Source organism: Pholis gunnellus (assembly GCF_910591455.1).
Source record: "Pholis gunnellus genome assembly, chromosome: 14".
Classification (NCBI taxonomy): domain Eukaryota; kingdom Metazoa; phylum Chordata; class Actinopteri; order Perciformes; family Pholidae; genus Pholis; species Pholis gunnellus.
The window spans coordinates 12,346,251-12,366,480 of NC_136541.1; the positions used below are offsets into that span (position 1 = coordinate 12,346,251).

General features: G+C 42.5%; 1 protein-coding gene across 1 annotated transcript; it reads left to right on the forward strand.

The window, feature by feature from the left end:
* The first annotated feature begins 216 nt into the window (after nt 1-216).
* On the forward strand, nt 217-15,512 carry ccdc18 (coiled-coil domain containing 18). Its single transcript, XM_079173497.1, has 26 exons — nt 217-613; nt 811-1,023; nt 1,361-1,522; nt 1,736-1,842; nt 2,092-2,220; nt 2,510-2,606; nt 2,719-2,840; nt 3,006-3,285; nt 3,518-3,605; nt 4,167-4,384; nt 4,614-4,724; nt 5,328-5,459; nt 5,669-5,803; nt 5,962-6,039; nt 6,175-6,291; nt 6,445-6,612; nt 7,822-7,964; nt 8,872-9,035; nt 9,210-9,423; nt 10,333-10,432; nt 10,614-10,751; nt 11,743-11,880; nt 12,021-12,158; nt 12,850-13,272; nt 13,348-14,133; nt 15,052-15,512. The coding sequence occupies exons 3-26, from the start codon at nt 1,391-1,393 to the stop codon at nt 15,070-15,072; spliced, it is 4,179 nt and encodes a 1,392-aa protein (XP_079029623.1). The 5' UTR covers nt 217-613; nt 811-1,023; nt 1,361-1,390; the 3' UTR covers nt 15,073-15,512.
* The last annotated feature ends 4,718 nt before the right edge of the window (nt 15,513-20,230 follow it).

The following is a 20,230-nucleotide window of genomic DNA, read 5'->3' on the forward strand; positions in this document are numbered from 1 at the left end:
TTGCTGCTTTAACACAAGAGCCTCCTCAGCCAAAGCTACCGTTGTAAATGTGACAGTTAATGCACGCGCCAGTCTTCGCGGGACAACCTTGTCCACCAATCATATAACACACAGCGTCAGTTTATCCAATCACGAAACGCGATGTTGGGATGTGGGGCGGGGACTAAAAATACAAACGTTCCGAGTACTTTGCCTTCCAACACGGGTCTCCTGGAAAGTTTTGTTCAACTTTAAGTTTTCAAATACATAATTTAATGCTTTCATAGGACCACGACGACAACATTTTAATACTTCTTTCAAACGTAAACGTTTGGTAGCTTATTTGGCTTTTGTTAGAACGATAATGTGAACTAGCTACCCACCTGTTGATATAGAGCATCTTTGTTTACGTTTAGCATAGCTGGGCTAGCTGCTCTTTTCCCCAACATACACACACGTTGGACGTGTTGCTTGAACAACTGGAAGCTAACCTCAACAATTCAAGACAAGTTGTTGATAAACTGAGATCAACCTGTACTCATTAAGCTAATGTTTGAGAACGAGATGTGGTCAGTTTGAGGAATCTGCTTCGACTGACGGAGCTCAGTCTGCAAAGTGGGGGACAGATATTGAGGTGAGCTAACGTTAACTGCATGACATTATAACTCACATTCACACAGTGAACCAGCTGTTTGTAGCCAGCAGTTACAACACCACTTCTTGTACCACAGAGTGAACTTACAGACATCAGTTGAGGACATTACAAAGAGTTTGTATGACGCTGTATTTCACCACTTATCCTCCCCTCTCGATTCCTTCTTTACTGATTAGTCTATGAACACAATCTATAGTGAGGCAGTCGGATGGGATTACAGAGGTGAGGGTGAGCAGAAGAGTCCTGATTGCCTGAGCTTACAAGACCTGCAGACACCTGATGTTCCTCCATCACAGTGAGGCTGTGTTTGCCAGGAGAGGCCTCTTAGTGGGACGGCTGAGAGACGTGCGCTTGCTGCCAGTCTCAGCCCACCTTCCTCTAACTTTAAGGTGAGAAAGAGGATATTTGTGAATTAAATAATAAGAAACAACCATCCATATATACTTTACATCACCAATCACATTGTACATCACCAATCACATTGTCTCGTATTACATACTGTATGTGTGCAATAGTTTAAAACGGGTAATTGTTCCCTTGACAAAAGGAGGGTAGATAACTTAAACCACACCTGCAGGTTGTTGTGTATTTACATTGGGTATGTATGTAGAGTATCTGTAAAAACTGTATCTCATGACCAAAACATAAATAAACAAACCATTATACAGCCCTTGCCATAAACTCACACACCTCTCATCCACATCCGTGTTCTCCCTTCCTATTCAGCCTGCCTCATTCAAGGCCAGGTCATTAGGGATGGAGTCTTATTCTTCGAGGAAGAAAGGGGGCTGTGTGCGTCAGGAGAACGCCTGCCTGACCATGCAGGATGAGCAGCTCATCAGCGACCTCGATGTTATGCAGTATGAATTGGCCACCTCCAAGTCGCAGGTACGACGATCGTCCCCACACAGATGATTTGGGTGAATAAAGGTGTAATCTTTAACCAGTGTATCTTGTGTTTCATCTTGTGTGCTGCAAGTAGCGTAAAGTCAGAGTTATTATTTTTCAGTGTTTTGTTGATACATTGGCAAAAGAGATCTGTGATTTAAATAAAGAGAAGCTGTTGTGAATAAATATGCTGTGTGTGTTTTTGTTTTTTAGGTCCGCCTCAGAGGCCCCAGGATAGCGATTAAAAACGGTGTGGCAGTCATGAGTGAGCAGATTCGTTGTCTTGAAGCAAAGCTGGAGATTCAAGCCACAGAACTAAAGTAACCCTATTGACCTCAGCATAGACTACTCTAGATTTAGTTCATTCATTCATGTCATTTTAAGTCGTTCATAATACTAGAATTGTTTTTGTTTTTAGACCTTTGAAACTATTCCTGTTAATACTGGAGCATGCGTGATTATTGCTTCGAATGATTTTTCTTCTTTTTCTTCTTTTTCTTGAAACTGTTATCCTCTGATTGAACCGAGCATTGATACCCTGAGTAACTGTCCTCGTCTTTGTTTCCCAGGGCTGCAGAGCTGAGGGCAGACTGTAGCCAAGAAGCAGCAGCTCACGGGGACATTTTGGTGGCGACTCTCACTGACGAGCTGAGCGCGCTCAGAGAAGAGCTGGAGAACAACGCAGCGCTGGGCAAACGGTGATGCTTTTATCTGGCCTTGGCTTCTGCACACAATTTCATTTCATTTCATTAGACTACAGATTATAGTTCTCTACAGACATTTTTGGAAACAGCATGTCTACCATATGAAATGGATCTGCTACAATGTCTTTTGTCTCGTAATTGCGTTTGGTACCTGTACATCCATATTTTTATTTAACTAAATTAAGTGATCGACTTTGACCTCGCGTTGAAAAACATAATCAGATATTTTACGTCTAATTATTAATATTGCTTTAGTACTTCATTTCTACCTCATCCCTTACAGGGCTGAGCAACAAAGGAACCAAGCACTTCAAAATGCAGAGAAACTCAAAGAAGCCTTCAAAGACTATAAGGCTACCATTTCTATTAAACTTAAGAGGGTATATTTGATTTATTTGAAGGAGTTCATTATTTAGGTATATACATTTTATAATAACTCCTTTTTTGTTGCACTTTGATGCCATAAAAGTGTTTTTGAATGTTTTCTTTAAGGTGATGGAGAGTGAGAGCAAACTAAAGGAGAGTCTTGTTGAGTGTGACAGAGAAAAGGAGGAGTGGGAAATGAAGTGCACAGTGTTGGAGAAAGGAACGGTTGAACAGAGCCAAACAATTAGGTATGTGAGATTATTGTTCATTTCATTGTTTGTGGTGTACATTGTTTGTAAATTGGAGGATTTCTGATGTTTCTCATTATCAATCACGTTTTTTCAGAAGACAAAGCTTTGATTTGCTGGGTAACACCTTTTTATCACTGATCTTCCCCCACGTCTGCCTCCCAGCCAGCTGAAGGAGGAGGGGAGGCAGGTCAAGTCTGCGGCTGCTGGCCTCCAGACTCAACTGGAGGAAGCCGGACAAAAGGTCTCACATCTTGAACGACAGCTGATGGAGCGGGGTACAGAGTTCAGGGAGCTGGCCTCTCTGCGAAAGGAGCTGGAAAAGCTGCGCACTGTGACCCAGAGCCAGGAGCAGAGGGATGTCCAGAGCCACAGAGAGGCTCAGCAGAGCCAGGCGGAGCTGGCCAGCCTGGAGGCCATACTGTCCCTGCTGCATCTACGAGAGGTGGAGAGGAATATGAACACACTCTCACATTGTTGTTTGTGTTCTCGTGTCACAAGATTGTGTTAATTCTCCCGTAACGTTTGACCTAAGGGATCGTTACATCATCAGTTTATTTGTTTGGCCAAACCTGTTTTTGGTGTCGTAGCAGTAACTGTCCAAAACAAGTTTCCATATTCATCACTGATCTTGCACAGGCGATGATGATATGGTTATTGTGTTTTTTTTATTTCAGGGTGCTGGGGACACACTGTGCGTCAGGCCCTGCATGTTTCCCCCAGTGAACTATTTAGGAACAGCACACCTACTGAAGCTAAAGCCAGGTATGACAGACCGCTTGTGTACTTGATTACATTCTGTGTTATCTATACCTATATATGATTCTACCCCTCATGGATTTCCCTTTTTGATTACATTGTATGCACTAGTTTTCTGCCCATCTTTCTTTTGTTCTTAAAGTTAAATCACTTTTGGATTATTAGAATTTAATATAGTTAGAATGAGAGACTCATCCTTTTTTGTGCTTTTGTTTTGTAGGTAAACAAAATAATGTATAGATGGATTAGATAATAGGTAGATAGATAGATAATAACAAAACAAGCATAACCAATCAAATAAACAGATACAGCAAATTCTCAATACACTAAATAAATAAATACATATTACATGTTAGGAAAGGAGTAGGCAGAAGTACACTTATATGGTTCCACCCCTTTCTAGAACTTGAATAATTAATTAAATGTTTATCACATTAATCAATAATCACTTTAATTCAAATGGCGTTTGTATGGTCGGTACCACATACTGTATACTTATCTCTAATATATGATGTCAATAATCTAAGCATTCCTGTTTTTTCTTTCCGCGTCGCTCCATCCTTGCAGGTGAAGGCTACCAGCAGCTGCTGCGAGTGCTGCAGTCGATGGAGGCTGAGCGGACCAAACAGAACAGCCTGGTGGAGCGGCTTCAGGAGCGTTTGAGCAGAACCCAGGAGGAGATCTCCTCGCTGCAGAGCTCCATGAGCCAGAGAGCCTCCCACTACCAGAGCCTCCACACGGAGCTGCTGGACAAAGTCAGCCAGGCCACTGACACAGAGAAAGAGGTAATGTTTCACCCCCTTTCATAATTTCATCTATCAACTGTTTTTTCAGAGAAATTATAATTTATTTAGCAGTATCATGGTCATGGGTTTGTTATTTTCATGTTTTTTACAAGATACTTCTTAGCCAATAAAAGTGACGATATATAATGTATTTATCATCATCATCATGAGAGCTAATCATTGTTTTTTACAGATTGTTATTTGTTTTTTTGTCTCCGCTTCACTTCAGCTGAAAAGAAAAAGTGCTCGCGTGGCTTCACTGGAGAAACAGTTACAGGAGAAAACCTCGGCCTACAGTCAAGCTGCACTGACGAACACTGAGCTGGAGAATCAGCTACTGGTACAACACCCACACCTGAGCTATCATTATATTAGGTTTTCCCTACCTGATTATTGTGGCCAAAAGAGAGTGTGTTTTGTCTCTTACTTGGCAAATAAATTGCACTCAAAATAGTGTAGGGAGAGAGAGTTTGTAGCTATAACTGCACAAAACGCACAAAAAGAACAGTCGGCATACCCTGCAGACTCGGCTGTCTAACACCCAACACCCTTTTTTACGGAAACGGGGGAGACAAAGGGAAAATGGAAAGAAACGGCACTGGACTGTTCATATTATCATATGAGTATTCTGAACATGATATCAGTATTTCATTTTTTTAATATCGTGTTATTTTAATACCGGTACATCGCTACACTCCTTCCCACACACTCAAACATTGTTTTTTCTTTCATGTTTTTGCCGTCTTGTGTTTTTATTCCCTGATAACATCATTAAGCCACAGCCGGGCTTGCAGAGGTAACTTCAGCTCAATTTGTCGTTGAACATAACTGAACATCTGCCAAAGGCTGCGAGTTTTAGTCCTGATTCACAACCATTTGTGACTTGAGTCACGTGTTATAATTTGAGTGTGTTCTCTAAATCCACCGTTTATACTCTTAACAGCAGAAAACCAGCACCCTTCAGCATTACCAGACACTGATGACCAAAAAACAAAGAGAGTACCAGCAGTCTTTGGACAAGTGTCAAAATTCACAATCTCAACAACTCACGGAGCAACAGCACAGAATAAAACTGGTGATCTACAGCTACATCTTTGTCTCGCTCACTTTCTCTCAACTGAACCTCCGGCGCCCTCTGTTGCTCTTCAGTTCATTTAAATTCAGTTCAACCAACCTTCATTTCATTAGCTACAAATGAAAGTATTATTTGTGTTAATTTGCACCTAGAAACACTGGCTGTGACCATTACCTGGAGTAAGTAACAGTATGTTCTCTCTTCTGCAGTTGCAGCAGTCTGTGGAGGAGGCTCGTTCCGGGATGTTGGTGATGGAGCAGGAGCTGAGCTCGCTCCAGAGGCAGCGGGACGATGCTCAGGACGCAGGTGTTCTGCTGCAGAGCTCTGTGGACCAACTCACACAGGTCAGGACACTTCTACCAGTATGTAGGATCCTATCAGTGCATGTTACTACCTTCACTGGTTAAAGCACACAAACAGGATTTTCAGACTTAAGTTAAAGGCACAACAACTATAATTCAACCCATGTGTATGCTTTGTTTGTATTTTTATTTAATTTCAGCAGCGGCAGGTTGAAGTAAGACTCAACGAGGAGTTGCTGCAGAGTTTCACAGAGCAGGCGGCTCAGTCTGCTGCCAAGGTCTGTACACATGTTTGGTTACCGTAGATAAAACACAAATAACGTACATTGAACTGTGCGAAAACATCTGGCAGATTTCCACCATAACCGCTAATATGCACCAAGCACCATCCATGACCTCCGTTTGTGCATCAGGTGTGCGAACTACAGTCGTCTCTGTCGGCGTGTAGAGAGGAGCTGAACTTGTACCTGCAGCAGATGGACGAGATGAAGAAGAGCTATGAGAGTGAGCTGCAGAAGAACAAAGACAGGGTACAGTGTTGCATACAATGAGACAGTCTTTCAAGCTTGGAGATCATCTGTTTGCAAGAGGATTTGCACACACTCATATCTTTGATCTTATCCCCTCTTCCATTGTTGACCCCCCACCCTGTCTTATCTTCTCCCCTGTTCCTCCCTCCTCAGGTGTCCTCTCTGCAGGAGAAGCTCCACGGTGCCACTCTGGTTTGTCAGAGCTCCGGTGAGCAGAACCTGCAGCTGCAGCTTTCTCTCCAGCAGCAGCAGACCATGCTGACCGAGAGCACTGCTCACATCTCTGAACTGGAGGAAAGTCAGAGCCAGCTGCAGAAACAGGTAAGCTGAAGACAGTTAAACTACCAGGTGACACGAACAGTAATGCTGCGTTTGTATTTCACTTATAATGCCATTAAAAACTTCACAGGCTGAGCTATTTTAGTGCACAAAAACAAATCGAGATATTGACCTTGCACCAACTCAATTCACATGAGCTCCATTAGTAAATCCTTGTTGAATTACAGTAAATGGAGGCCAGGTTTAACTTTATCTCTTCTGGTCATACAGTGTTACATGTTGAGCAGCCGTGAAGCACATTCAAATTAATATAAGTTTTGGCGCATTAACGATGTTCCAATAATCAGCTTAGTTAGCCTCAGGCTGAGCTTCAGTGGACTTCTCTTAATGGTGCTCATCATGTTTATTGGGTTTTATGCAGCAATAGAAACTTTACATTTTGTTTTGTTTTTAGAATTGCTTGATTCTGACCAGACGGATAATAAACACCACTGTTTAGTTTTATTTGGGTTTGCAGTCGGAGCCCACACATCTAACACATTTTTGTGACGTGTCCACGGCTTCCAGTAAGGCCTCTTTAGAGGGTGACAGGAGAACCGTAGCACAAGGATTTTAATTTCTTTGCAGAGTCTTACCGTTGGATTGCACCTTCAGTTTAAACCATTTTATTCTCCCAAAATGAGTCTCACTTTTTGTGTATCAAAGTAGAACATGATGAAAAAGGACCAAGATGCTTCATATTAGGAAAGATTGAACATTTCTGTAGAAGCTTTAAATTGAACACATCTACCAAATCTGTGCTCGAGGGAAACAGCTGTTTGAGCATGTGATTTACTTTTTTTAGTAACAAAAAGAACACAGTGGTCTCCATTCAGTGAGCAGAGCTGTACAGGGACAGTAACATGGAGCCTCTCTGTACACAAAGGTCTGATCTGAGCAAATGACAAGAAATCTGTTTGCCTGCAGAGACGTCTGTGTACTTGTGCTTGTTTTGAGTATTAGGTCAGGTCTACACTACGAAACAATGTTGCTCTCCAAAAAGTTAGAATTTCTGGGACCAGAGTTTCTTTAGTGTTCTTCCTAAATTTCAGTCTCTGTGATCTTTCCAGTGTCCAGAAAAATGTGCATGAACTGGATGTTCTGGTTGTAGGAAAATAATGATGGACGCTCATGTTGTGTGTGTGCGTGTCTGTGTGTGTGTGTGTGTGTGTGTGTGTGTGTGTGTGTGTGTGTGTGTGTGTGTGTCCGCAGGTGTCCAGTCTGGAGCAGCAGCTGGAACGAGCTCGGGCCGCTCTGCAGGCTGAGGTGAGGAACAGAGAGCAGGACAACCAGGAGAAAGACAAGGACCTGCAGGAGATGAACCAGCAGAGCAGCCGTCTGTCTGAGTCTGTCAGGTAGGAAAACCTGTACACACAGGGACTCTCACGCTCCACTCTCAGGAACAAAGGAAACTGGAGTTAAAATTCAGAATCTTTTAAATCCGAGTTAATGGAAATGTTTACGTATAAGGACCATTATTGTTGACTTATCACTATTTTAAAGACATAAACTATGTCACCAGTGCTGTAAAAGAATGATTTAGAATATTACAGTCAATGCCAAATATTTTGAGATTACTTTGGTTCACACTTCAGTAGTTTTTTGTTTATTTGTACCTCAATATTTCCCCCACACTTGTACTTTGTATAGGGCTTTTGTTAGTCTATTTTCTAACATAACATTTTTATTATAAGTGTGCTGTTCTCCTTGACCTGCATCAAACGCCTCGGTCTGTGAGACGGTCTTATGATTACACCACATCCTATTTGCCTGTAGGCATGAAGCCGCCCTCCCCTCCTCGCCCCTACAACCCAAACATGTGTGTATATAAATGGGGATCTTACTTGTTTGAGACTTGGAGATATAAGCCTGATTCTGCATTCTGCAGTGCTGCTGGTTAGTTTCATTTTTGGGACATTTTAAAAGCTCCGAAGCGGAAAAAATGGTTGTTGATAGGTGCCATCATAAGGCATGTTTACTCAGCTCAGTTAAGCTACTCTAACAGCTCTGGAGGGATTTCCTTCTGTCTAACTCTACGATGGGAGCCGTGCTAACATTGAGGTGAGGAAATGGACGTGTTGCTGCAACAACAATGCAATGTGTATTCCGCTTAAAGCTTTATGTGCATTTCTTTCTGTCGTATGCCTTCCCTTTATTGCAACGCATTTTCTGAAAGCGTATTTGTTTCATTTAAGACTTTGAATCACTTTGCGAATGTAGTGATTATTGTTTCACGTGTTTTTCTCTTTGTTCTTCCTGCAGACACCTGACATCAGAGGTGACAAAGTGTCGAGGGGAGCTGGTGTCTAAAGATTCGGAGCTGCAGCGTTTGAGGAAAGATGTCAACGACAAGATTTCTCAGATCAGCCGAATGGACGAAAGCCTGCAGCACATGAAGAGGCAGCTCGACAGCAAGAGTGACACGGGTATGTTGCACAGTTTCAGTGCAGTGCAGGAGATTTCAGTCCCTTTTTATTTGACTAGATTTGATAGATATTGCAGAAAAGAGACAATTGAAGCCAGAGCTACACACCTCCAGTTTAAAAATCTGAACCTTTGTCTCTTAACATTTCTGTCTTTTCCCCTCTTTTCCCTCCCAGCGATGGATCTGGAGGAGAAGCTACATCGCTGTGAGGCCGACAGGCTCAACTGTGTCCAGCGGGTCCAGATCCTGGAGGGGCAGCTTGGGGCGGTGCAGGGAGAGTTGGCCGAGACTCTGGAGCAACTGCGGGAACTCAGAGATGTTCTACAAAGAACCCAAACCGTCGCAGATGAGCGGCAAGCCTCGGTGGAAAAACTGACTGTCCGACTTGGGTGAGGTTACGCCCTCATGTGAAATATCCTTCTGCACACAGGGACAAGGGGACAAGCCTCGGATGGAGATGACGTCCATGTGCTGTTGCTCAGATAAGATCCTCCACTGGATCCGGCTCGTCTGTGTTTGAAACAGTATCCACATGTGTATCACAAACTCACCGACAGACGCACACAGTCATGGAGCTGGTTATTGTCCCAGTGTCCCATTTAAAGTCTCACACTTTGATCGTATGTCTGCTGAATAATGTCATGGCATTGTGTTTACTGAGGAAATCCTTTGCTGTTTAATAATATGAATGACTGATTATTATTTTGAAGTTACTCTCGGTTGAACTTGTGAACAATGTGTCATTTGTGATTTGCTGTGATGGATTTTCACATATGCTCTGGTTTGTGATGTACAAGTTTTCTATTCACACTGACCCAGATGAAAAACGTGTACATTTGAATCACACAGGCTGTGTAACACACTGTGTGCAGCAATTGTTCATCAAGCACTCAACTGGACGCACACTCGTGAACGATTGAATCGTTTTGTTAGCAGACACATACTGCTTGATACAGAAACGGACCTTTAAAAGAAGAACATAACCGTTGTTATGATCAAGATTACAGTAATAAGCCCCTTTACACACAAAGAGGCACTAAATGGCTTCAAGTCAACCGTTGTAAGTACTCGAACCAAAGGTCAACCTAAAAATATTCAACAATAAACAATAGGAAGTCCTCAAATCATGTTTCCTCTATTTGGCCCTGCAACCATCGCATCCAGTTTCATCTGACATTCAGAGGACATGCCCAGTTACTCAGTAATTGTTTTTTTTTTTCGAAATGTGTGTTAGTTTCTGATAAACTATTGAATTAAAGTATATATGTGTGTGTGTGTGTGTGTGTGTGGCTTCACAGTGATACCCAGAGGGAGTTGGAGGACAGAACTCACGAGGTCTTAGACATGGACAATGCACTGAAGGAGAGACAGGGGGAGCTCCAACAGAGAGCACAGCTGGTACAACACACTCAAACACACACGCACACGCACCCACACAAACACTCACACACAAACACCACACCTTTTTCGGTTTATTTCATTTTATTTGTAGAATATGTTTTGCTGCCATCTCTCTACTCGTGTGTTTTATTTGTGCGTTTTATTTGTTTTCTTTTTAATCCGTCCCCGTCATCCTCAGCTGGCTCAGCTGGAAGTGGTCATCAGAGAGCACAAGCAGGAGATGGAGAGGAAGGTGGAGTCTTTGCAGCAGAGCCTGCAGGCCAGAGAGAGAGAGCTGAGGGACGCACAGAGGGAGCTCACGGACAGAAACATGAAGGTCAGGAGCACACACAGAGTAACAGGAAATGTTGAACCAACTCGGCCTTTAAAGACATTTGGAGAGAAACGTTTTGACGAACTGAATGTTTAGAGCAGAAGCATAACTCGATGTCTTTAGAGGAAAAGAGGACAAGAGATCTCCATTGATTGATGGACAGCCAGCAGCAAGTGTGTTATCTGTTCTGTACTTTGTTTGTGAGATGTAACCTTTGGTTCACATCAGTAGTGCAGTCAGTGTGTGTGACGCTATAAACGGAACATTGAGGACAAGAGGAAACACTGAGAAAACGACATAAAGATAAAGTTCTATCATAAATGTTCACACCCTTTGAATCGCACCATGTTTTGTGCTGCAAAGTGGATTATAATGATTTGTGTTAAGTAAATAGATGATAAACACAAATATATATATTTTTATAAATGGAAAGTAAAACATATTTATTGACAAAGCTATTTCTTGTATAATTGTGTATAATTTTTATTTAATTAATTCAAAATGTAAATAAGTGAATTAAATAAACAAAATCACATTTTAAATTGAAATTGAATTTCACTGAAATAGATAAAATAAAATAAAAATAGATTTTTATTTCATGATGAATTCAAATTATTATGGAAAAATTAAACATATGGATCTTCTTTATGAAACAAAGAATAATATTGATATTATATTGATAATATTGATATATATATGTCTTTATCCTTTGATGGGAGTAATTCTAGATTTAGCGCATACTCTACAGGTAATCCACCGATTGGCCATGAAATAAGCTTAATTTATTTTCTTACTTCTATAAGTGGTTTTAAAAATTGTCTTTCAGAACCAGCGCCGCAAAAAGTGAATTAATAAATGAAGTCAGACACTTACCTAAAATGAGGTGTGTGTGTGTGTGTGTGTGTGTGTGTGTGTGTGTGTGTGTGTGTGTGTGTGTGTGTGTGTGTGTGTGTGTGGGTGTGTGGGTGGGTGGGTGGGTGGGTGGGTGTGTTAGGAGTCCCAGGAGTCCCAGGAGCTGCGTGTTTGTCAGCAAAAACTTCACACTTTACTGCAAGAACTTGAAGAAAGTCAACGTCACTGTGAAGCTTTGACCAGAGAGTTGGACGCCACCAAGCTGCAGACCAAAGAGAAGGTAAAGCACAATCAATTATTATTAATTCTTTGGTGTTCAAGTTCAAATAAAAGAAGGAATGCTGTTTTTGAGACACAGTTCTCCTCCCTTCACATGCTGTGCTTCTACTACCAGTGGTGTGTGTGTGTGTGTGTTTGCAGGAGGTCAGGCTGGGCGCTGTGGAGGAGGAGCTGGCTCTGAAGGAGGCCCGCTGGCTGCAGTTGGAGGCCGAGCTGCAGAGCATGGTCACCTCTTTAGAGCTGGAGCTGGACTTGGAGAGGGAGCAGCACGGCAAGGAGGTACAGTGCCTTCTGAGGCTTGAAGCCTGGTGTTTTCTTCCTCCACGTAATGCATCAAATCACTCTATTAAAATGGAGACAACTAGACAAGTTTCAGTTGAGAAGTTCTATTTTGGGATAGAAAATGTAAAGCGACTGGTGAGAGGGAAACCTTGATGCTGTAGTGCAGTTGTTCTGCAAGACTTGGCTCTTGGCTGAGCATTAGATCCAATTAATGATACTAATTTGTGATAAGCTTGTGTTTGACATTGTAAAATGATACTGTCATTACAAGAACCTGACTTCACTCGGTCAGAAGCATCGCTGACAGTGCGTCGTCTCTCAGTAGGCTTTCTATTTGTCTCCTTCCATCTACGTGATAACGGTCTCTCTGGTCGTCGCTGTCTTTTCTTGTCTATTTTGATTTCCTCTTTTTTTTCTTTCGAAACGTCAACCCCACCGTGTGAGTTCCTTATTTTCCTCACCTTCAGTTTCTCTTCTTATGGCCTCATTTCTCCCTCACACGACACAGCTGATGACATCTTAATTCCTATTATTTGTTTACTTTCTTGTTCTGTAATAACCTCTGGGATTACTTGACCTGGTTACTTAAAAAGGTGGTGGATCATATTTGTATCGGAGCAGCATATCAAGCTGCATAATCATTAAAACCAAACCTGTCTCGTCTTGTCTGCTTCCCTCCCTCCTCCAGCTGGAGTCCCTGCAGCAGACTCGCGGCCAGCTCCTCAAAGTCTCCGAGCAAATCTCCTCCACCTTGCTCTCCTCCCAGGAGCAGCTTGCAGCTAAACTTCAGCAGAGCCAGAACCAACTGGAGCAAACCAAGACCGAACTGGAGCAAACCAAGACGCAGTTGGATCGCACACGCAACCAAGTCAGTCACTTTCAAACACAGAGAGACCAGACTCAGACGCAGCTCCTTCAGAGTAAAACCCAGCTGGAGCAAAGCAGGATTCTGTATGAGCAGACCAGAGCCCAGAATAGTCACCTCCACGCCCAGCTGGAGCAGCTCAGCACCCAGTTAAATCAAGCCAAAGTCCAGGTCGGTCAGCTCCAGACTCAGCTGCAGGCCTCCAAGAAGTCCATGGAGACGTCCAACGAGTCCCTGCTCATCAAGGTAGAGTTCTTAGACGTGTGAGTGAAAGTTGCATTGTGGAAGTGTATCTTTTACATTTCCTTTGTCCTTCGTCAGGATTCGGAAGCGACCCGTCTCCAAGCCAGGATCTCCTGTCTGGAGCGAGCTGCTGACCGCACGCATCTGTACCATCACACAGTCTCCCTGCCCGCTCTGCACACGCTCGCACTCTCCCCAGAGAACTCCTCCTCTGCCCACTTCCCTCCCGCCTCCCCACAAAAGCTGCAAACGACTCTCCCTTCTTCTAAACACACTCAGTCGAGTCACCTCCTCTCCCCAACACACACGCGAACTGGCTCATCGCCCCCTGCTCACACATACCTTCAGCCCGTCTCTTCCCCTCATCAGTCCAGCCAAACCGAGCGCCACCAAACATGTGACTGGCTGCAGAGAAGCAGCGTCGACTCCTCTCTGGATCTCCCTCTGAGTCTGAAGGCCACACTCAGGGAGGCTTTGGGCAAGCATCCGTGGGAGTCCACCTCCCCCTCCGTCACCTCCTTCCCGGACACAGCGGACCACAGCTGGCAGGGCCTCAGCGACACGGAGGCCACGGCGACCTCTGACCTCTCCTTCAACCCCCTCACATACATGGTGGACAGGCGGGATGGCGTAAACCTCAACACGGAAGCCACCTCCATGCTGGAGAGGGGGGACGAGCAGACGAGCGAGTCGAGGAGGGAGTCTGAGTGCACTCTGGTGGGTCAGGAGGAGGAGGAGGAGGTGGACATGAGTTCCCTCACGGGGATGCTGAGGTTTGTTAACCAGACGTTAGCCATGCAGGAGGATCCTTCTTTGTGGAGCTCCACGGGGCTGTCACAGACCGGCCGCATGCCCACACTCCAGGTAACAACCCCACACCTGTCTGATGTACAATGATTAGTCCGTTGATCAAAAGAGTGCTGCAGGAATGAGTCCTAAAACCTGAAAATCTCAATCTCAAAGTCAATGACACCTTGTGCTCTGGGACATTATTATGGGTATTTATAACCTTTTATCTGAGACTAAACGATGAATCAAGAGAATAATTGACTTAATCAATTATAAAATGTTTTACTCACAGAACCAGTGAAATGTTTGCAGTGTAGAGACGTGAGGCTGTGATACAGAAGAACAGCGCTGCAACAATATCAGACTGATGCTGACAAAACACAGTAGAGTACAGAAAAGAAAAGATCATTAATCAGCTTTATTTTAGCCAATACAGGTCCATTAAAATATGCCCTGATCGGCCTCGATACTCATAGTATTGGCTCAGGACAACATTCGCTAATGATTTACTAGATGCCACTGCATTAGTAGTTAATCAAAGTTAGAAAATAACATATTTGTTAAGAGTTTAAAGGTCTTTACACACTGAAGAATAAGCAACAAGAAAATGGGAAGTACTCATCTGCTCTGGGAAAAAAGGATGCGGCTTTTTCGCTGCATCTTATTCTTGTTCTGTGTGAAAGTACTCATGAGAAGGGGGGTGCAGCTAATCTGCTTCATCTGGACTGCGTCGGTTTGGTTTGATCCCATTTGATCGACTGTTCTGGTAACATGACAAAACAAGCTGAACTTTGACATTGACTGCTAAACAAATCTTTTTTTTTTTAAGTTAGCTCCACTAACAGGTTTCAAACTAACTTCTAACTTTAAATAGTCAGACGCTGATCCAGAAAACAGATTTCATGTTCCTTAATGCGTGGAACAGATATTTACAGCTTCCACAAATCATAGCGTCGGCGTGTCAGTGAAGAATGTTTCCTTTTCCCTTTTCAGAGGGACGTCAGGGAGACATGAAGCTGTGTGGCCAAGGAGACGTCGGAGAAGAGAGGAGCTGTTTGCATTGGTGTCATGCTTTTGTCCGGGTTCATGTAATATGCATTCCTTCACATCTCGTCCCGTTGGTGTGTATTATTGAAATCAAGCTGCAATACTGTGTGTCAGGGAAAAGATAAATGAAGAGTTCAGATGACCACTACTCTGTAAATGATCGACGGTGATGTTGTTTCATGCTGTAGAAATGTAGCATTTCATGTTGAATCTAACCTAAGCTAATATTTATATATTTATATATTCTACACCATTTTGAATAAGTTAAGTGAATAAAAGATGTTTTTATAGAAGTATTCTTGTCTACCACTGTGTTTGTTAGTTATTCTCCAGAGAAACGTGAAGCCCTGCCTTCACTAACATCTGTTTGGTTGTTCCCATGCTGCTGGTGACTGTGGGGTCGTGTTACCAGAACAACTGGCAGCTTCCTGTCCAGGAGAAGAATTTGTGGCTCAGGGTCTTGGAGGGAGTCTTGCAGAATCTAATAAAAACTCAAGCTGGTAATGGTGGACTTGGCACTCTCATGTAGTTTATATAAGAACAACATCAGACATGTTTGGGCTCTGGAGAGTTTTAGAAAGAGTTTTACTCCTTTAGGCTTTAGGCATCAGATTAAGTCCCGATAAGACTATTTGTTTGAGTTACCAAAGCTTTAAATATGTACGCAATCAAACTTGTTTTATTTAAAAAGCGGGACATTGTATGTTATTACAGAACAAGAAAGTAGACACTTTTTTCTTTTGCTAATTAGAGTTGGTCATGAGACTGGTATCTGCAGCAAGGAGACATGAATACAGGAAGTGGGGAAACAGCCAACAAACGGTAGTACTGTAAATTGATGTTTTTTTGTTTATGTGCAGATTAAATATATTAGATATAATGTGTTAATTAGAAAGCAGGAGGTGCTGGGAGGTTGATTTTTTTTCCCCCTCCATCCTTGCTGCCAAATAGGAGGGGTGAGGGCTGTTCTGTATCTGTGCCCAGGGACACCTTGTCTTACAATGAGTCTCTCAAGACTACTGCACTCCTGAGAGAGCACACAGGACAACAGCAAAATAATGGTTACATATGCCAGTCACCAGTCGAGCCCTGAGCTTTAATCGCTTGCTGCAGATCATATGTAGTGTTTGGTTTGGCATGCAGGCTTCTTTAATGCTATAAATGACTCAGTGATTTCCTGCCTACATACGAGGGGTGCTGTTCATATTTACATTTCCTCACCACAAGCTTCAGCAGCTATTGGAAGGGTTTTTTCTGTGTTTGTCTGCGATAGAAGATGTGCGTGGGGTGTGTGTGTGTGTGTGTGTGTGTGTGGGGGGAGGGGTTGGGGGTGTGTGTGTGTGTATTGCTGCTGGAGATAAAGACAGCAATTTATTTCTGTCAGACCAACCTGCCTGTCCTCTAATGACCGATCACCTCAAGCTGCTGTGACTGGTTATTTGAGTTTTTAGGCCTTTTCCATTTTGGACCCTCTCTGTCTTTCTGCTTTCCTTTGCTTCAGCTGACTTTTTACATGTCAACCATTTCACTTCAGGGGATGTGGTTGTCTTTGTGGTACATCGCGTGTCAAGTAACTGAGCTCTAGTCCCTCTATGGAACTTCCTATGTACACTGAATCACCACAGCCGTAGCTGCACAATATCTACATGTTTTTTTGTGCAAGACAAATTGCAGTTCTCACTTTTGTGTCGAAGCAGCTGATGATGTTTCACACAGATTATTACTGTGTTCAACAGACTTCCCCTTCTGGCTTTGTCTTAGATACAATCTTACAACTCCCTACTCTATACAAGATAATGCACAGATAACTTTAAAATAAGACTACAACAAATACAAAAACTAAGCAGTGTTCAAAATAATATAGACTCAACAAAGTAAAAAGTAAATGTAGAAGAAGAGTGAAGGAATAACTGAATGGGCTTTTTTCTAAAAAAACAAAAAGCCCACATTCACATTTAGGAGACTCATATTCTAATGTTTGTATAAATATTCCAATGAAAATAATGTAATTTATCTGTATATTAACTGGTCATGCTTCAGTCCAGGTGCAAACACACGCATACTGTGAAGTCACAGGTTTCTAAGAATCAATTAAATGATGCATCTTAGAAAGCTACGCTTCCAATAAGACACTTGGTGTCGGCCTCCATCACAGAAGGTTTTCAAAAGCTTTATTGGTATATTGTGCAGAAGCAACATTTACATGATATTTACCCACAGAAACATCCAATGCTGCATTGATGATAATGTGAGTCTCTGTGTCATTCCTCAATGTATTATCAACAATATTTCTAATAAATGTTCAATAAATACAAAATGAACTCTCTTGTATCTTCTCTCCTCCTCTCTTCATTTGATTTCCACCATCCACCTGAGGGAAAATTCTAGCTCTTCAGCTGCGGGTCACTAACTGTGTCCGGCTGCTATTTGCTGCTGAGCAGGTAGCGTGCAGTGGGCTTCTAGAACTTTTCCACTGAAAACAGAAGTCTGCTGCAGCCGAAAACGGCACTATGAGAGCGGTGAGAGTGAACCGAAATTGTGACATTGTGGGCCAGACAGCTGAACAACCATCTGGAACTCGAGTGGAGCTGCAGATTCAGTTGAGAGGCAAACACTCTGCGGCTCCTTTCACAGTGTTTTCACATTGTCATTTGATATATTATTATAAAAATATGGATGACGGCGACACCAGGAGCTCACTGCTCCCAGCCAAGAAGTAGTTCCACACACAATGTTTTTTACACTTTGCACAACAGATTAAACAAACATAATATAAAGTCATTATTTATTGGCTTGAGGTGGCGGCGGGATGATTTAATTACTTTCGAGCAGAGCTAGTTGCTCCCCCCCCTGTCTCCAGTCTTTGTGCTAAGCAAACCATCTGGTTGTTGTCTCATATTTAATAAACAGATCAGAGAGTGATCTCAATCTTCTCATCTTTCCACCAGTGATATTACTAAGGAAAAAATTGTACTGCGGGACTTTTCTAATAGCTATTTCCCCATTGTGTGATAATACTACTTTTTCTTAAGAGAAGGATCTGAATACATCTTCCAACACTAAAGACACTTGACTGTCAGTTGATTCACAATAAGTTTCACTTGAGTGAGTTTGAGCATAGATGTTAACCACCCTGGTGCACACACACCAGAGCTGTGTAAGGGCTGTTTGGCACACGAGTTAACCATATCTGTCGCTGCATGGGCGGGAGTGTTTATTGAGTATATAACCCACGGGTGATGTACTGTACAATAAAGTAATAGCGGTACAATCAAAGCAACAAGATCCTTGTTTGCTGTTTGGTAACATCAGGATGTTGGCTCTGTGGGTTATGCTGCTTCGCCGAGTTAATTCAACAGAGCAGAAACACATCGGGTTCAGGCACAATAGAGTTTGATTCCCTGTTTATTCTGTGTCTTGGTGCTGAACGACCTAACTCACCGCGCTCCATATACTGCAGTAATTCCAACAAAATGTGATCTATTTTGGTTTAGAATTAATGTTTAACCGTCTCGGGTGTCGTCATCCTGAGGGTCAGACTGGTGGGCGATACAGGTTATCTGTGTTTATGCCACTGAGAGCTTCCTTCTTCGCGTTCATATGCCTTTATATACCAATCACCAAGGAGCTGTGCCGTCCTTATCTGCCTGCGTACTTACGCAGTAAGATGTATGATAACTTGGAGATGGACTTCCCAGAAAAAATTATTGAGTCCTTGCTTGTCTTTTACAGTACCGTACAGTAAGATGATTTCATGATGCTCCACAATCCAGAGGAGAAACAGAGATCTATAACAGCACAAATCGGTCAAACTCTCGTTCAGTAGAGTTTTCATGGACGTGATGAAGTTGAGGTTCAGTGTTGGTTGGCAGTTTAAATCAGCACGATGGCAAACAACCATTAGTGGTTGACATTGATGAAAGGTCACTGCTATCTCCTCTCACAGCACTCCACAATCACCAGGGTGCAGCTCACCGGCTTTAACCTTTCCCTCATTAAACTGAACCTGTATACAGAAAGGGTGGGAGTGGGTATCCTAGTTACCGTTTTTACGACAACCCAAGGTTAGAGACATTTGCGTTTTTGTGACTCTGTTGACCTTCTGTGTCCAACACAGTTAATCACGTACTTTACTGGGGACACTTTCTGTAACAAGTGGCAAGATAACAGCAAGTGTGGATAAACCTCTGGACATCACATTTATGTCCCACAGAAAGGCTAAGGCCGGGTATCCATCCCCGAGTATCAGTGCTGGTACCAAACTTTGAGGAAATCCAACATGCTTTTCCTAAAACAATCCTTATTTTCATTCAACACAACAAAAACAAAAATCTCCAATTCAAGGTGTAGTCTTAAACCAAGCAGTCGTTCAGGAACTTTGTCTCAACGAAATAGTTCAAAATCTGCCACAATTTAATTTAAAACCAAGAACTATAAGAACACGATTACAAATCACACCAGATATTTAATGCAAGCTTTTTGGTACTTGACTGCTTTCAATACTCAGTGCTTCAGACACATTTTGGATACCAAAAAATAAAAAAGTTTGACACTAAGACATATTTGACTCAATGCTTGACAGCTGAAATACGTCAGTCATTTTGCTGCTCCAACATCAACAAGCCAAAGTTGATAGATTTGATTAAATTCATATATAGAAATAGTTCAACATTTTGGGAAAAATACTGATTTGCTCTCTAGTTAGATGAGAAAATATCACTCTGTACAGTAGCCTAAATAAGGTACAGCTAGTTAGCTTAGCTTAGCATAAAGTCTGGAAACAAGGGCAAATAGCTACCCTGGCTCTGTCTCAAAGTAACAAAGTCCACCTATTAGGTGCTCTTATTTCACTGCTGAGTGCAGCAACTTCCTGGAGTCTTTCCATCACATTAGTTTGGACTGAGACAATCTAGCTGTTTCCCCCTGCGTCCAGTGTTAATGCTAAGCTATAAGCTAACTGACATTTGGAACGGACAAGTATGAAAGTATTGGGACTAAATTCAGGCTAAGATTATTTTTCTAAGATGTTGAGCTATTCCTTTAACTTTGTTTTACACATTCTAACACATTGGACTGTAGCATAAAACAACAACAACACCATATTGTTTGGTCATTTATGTTTAAC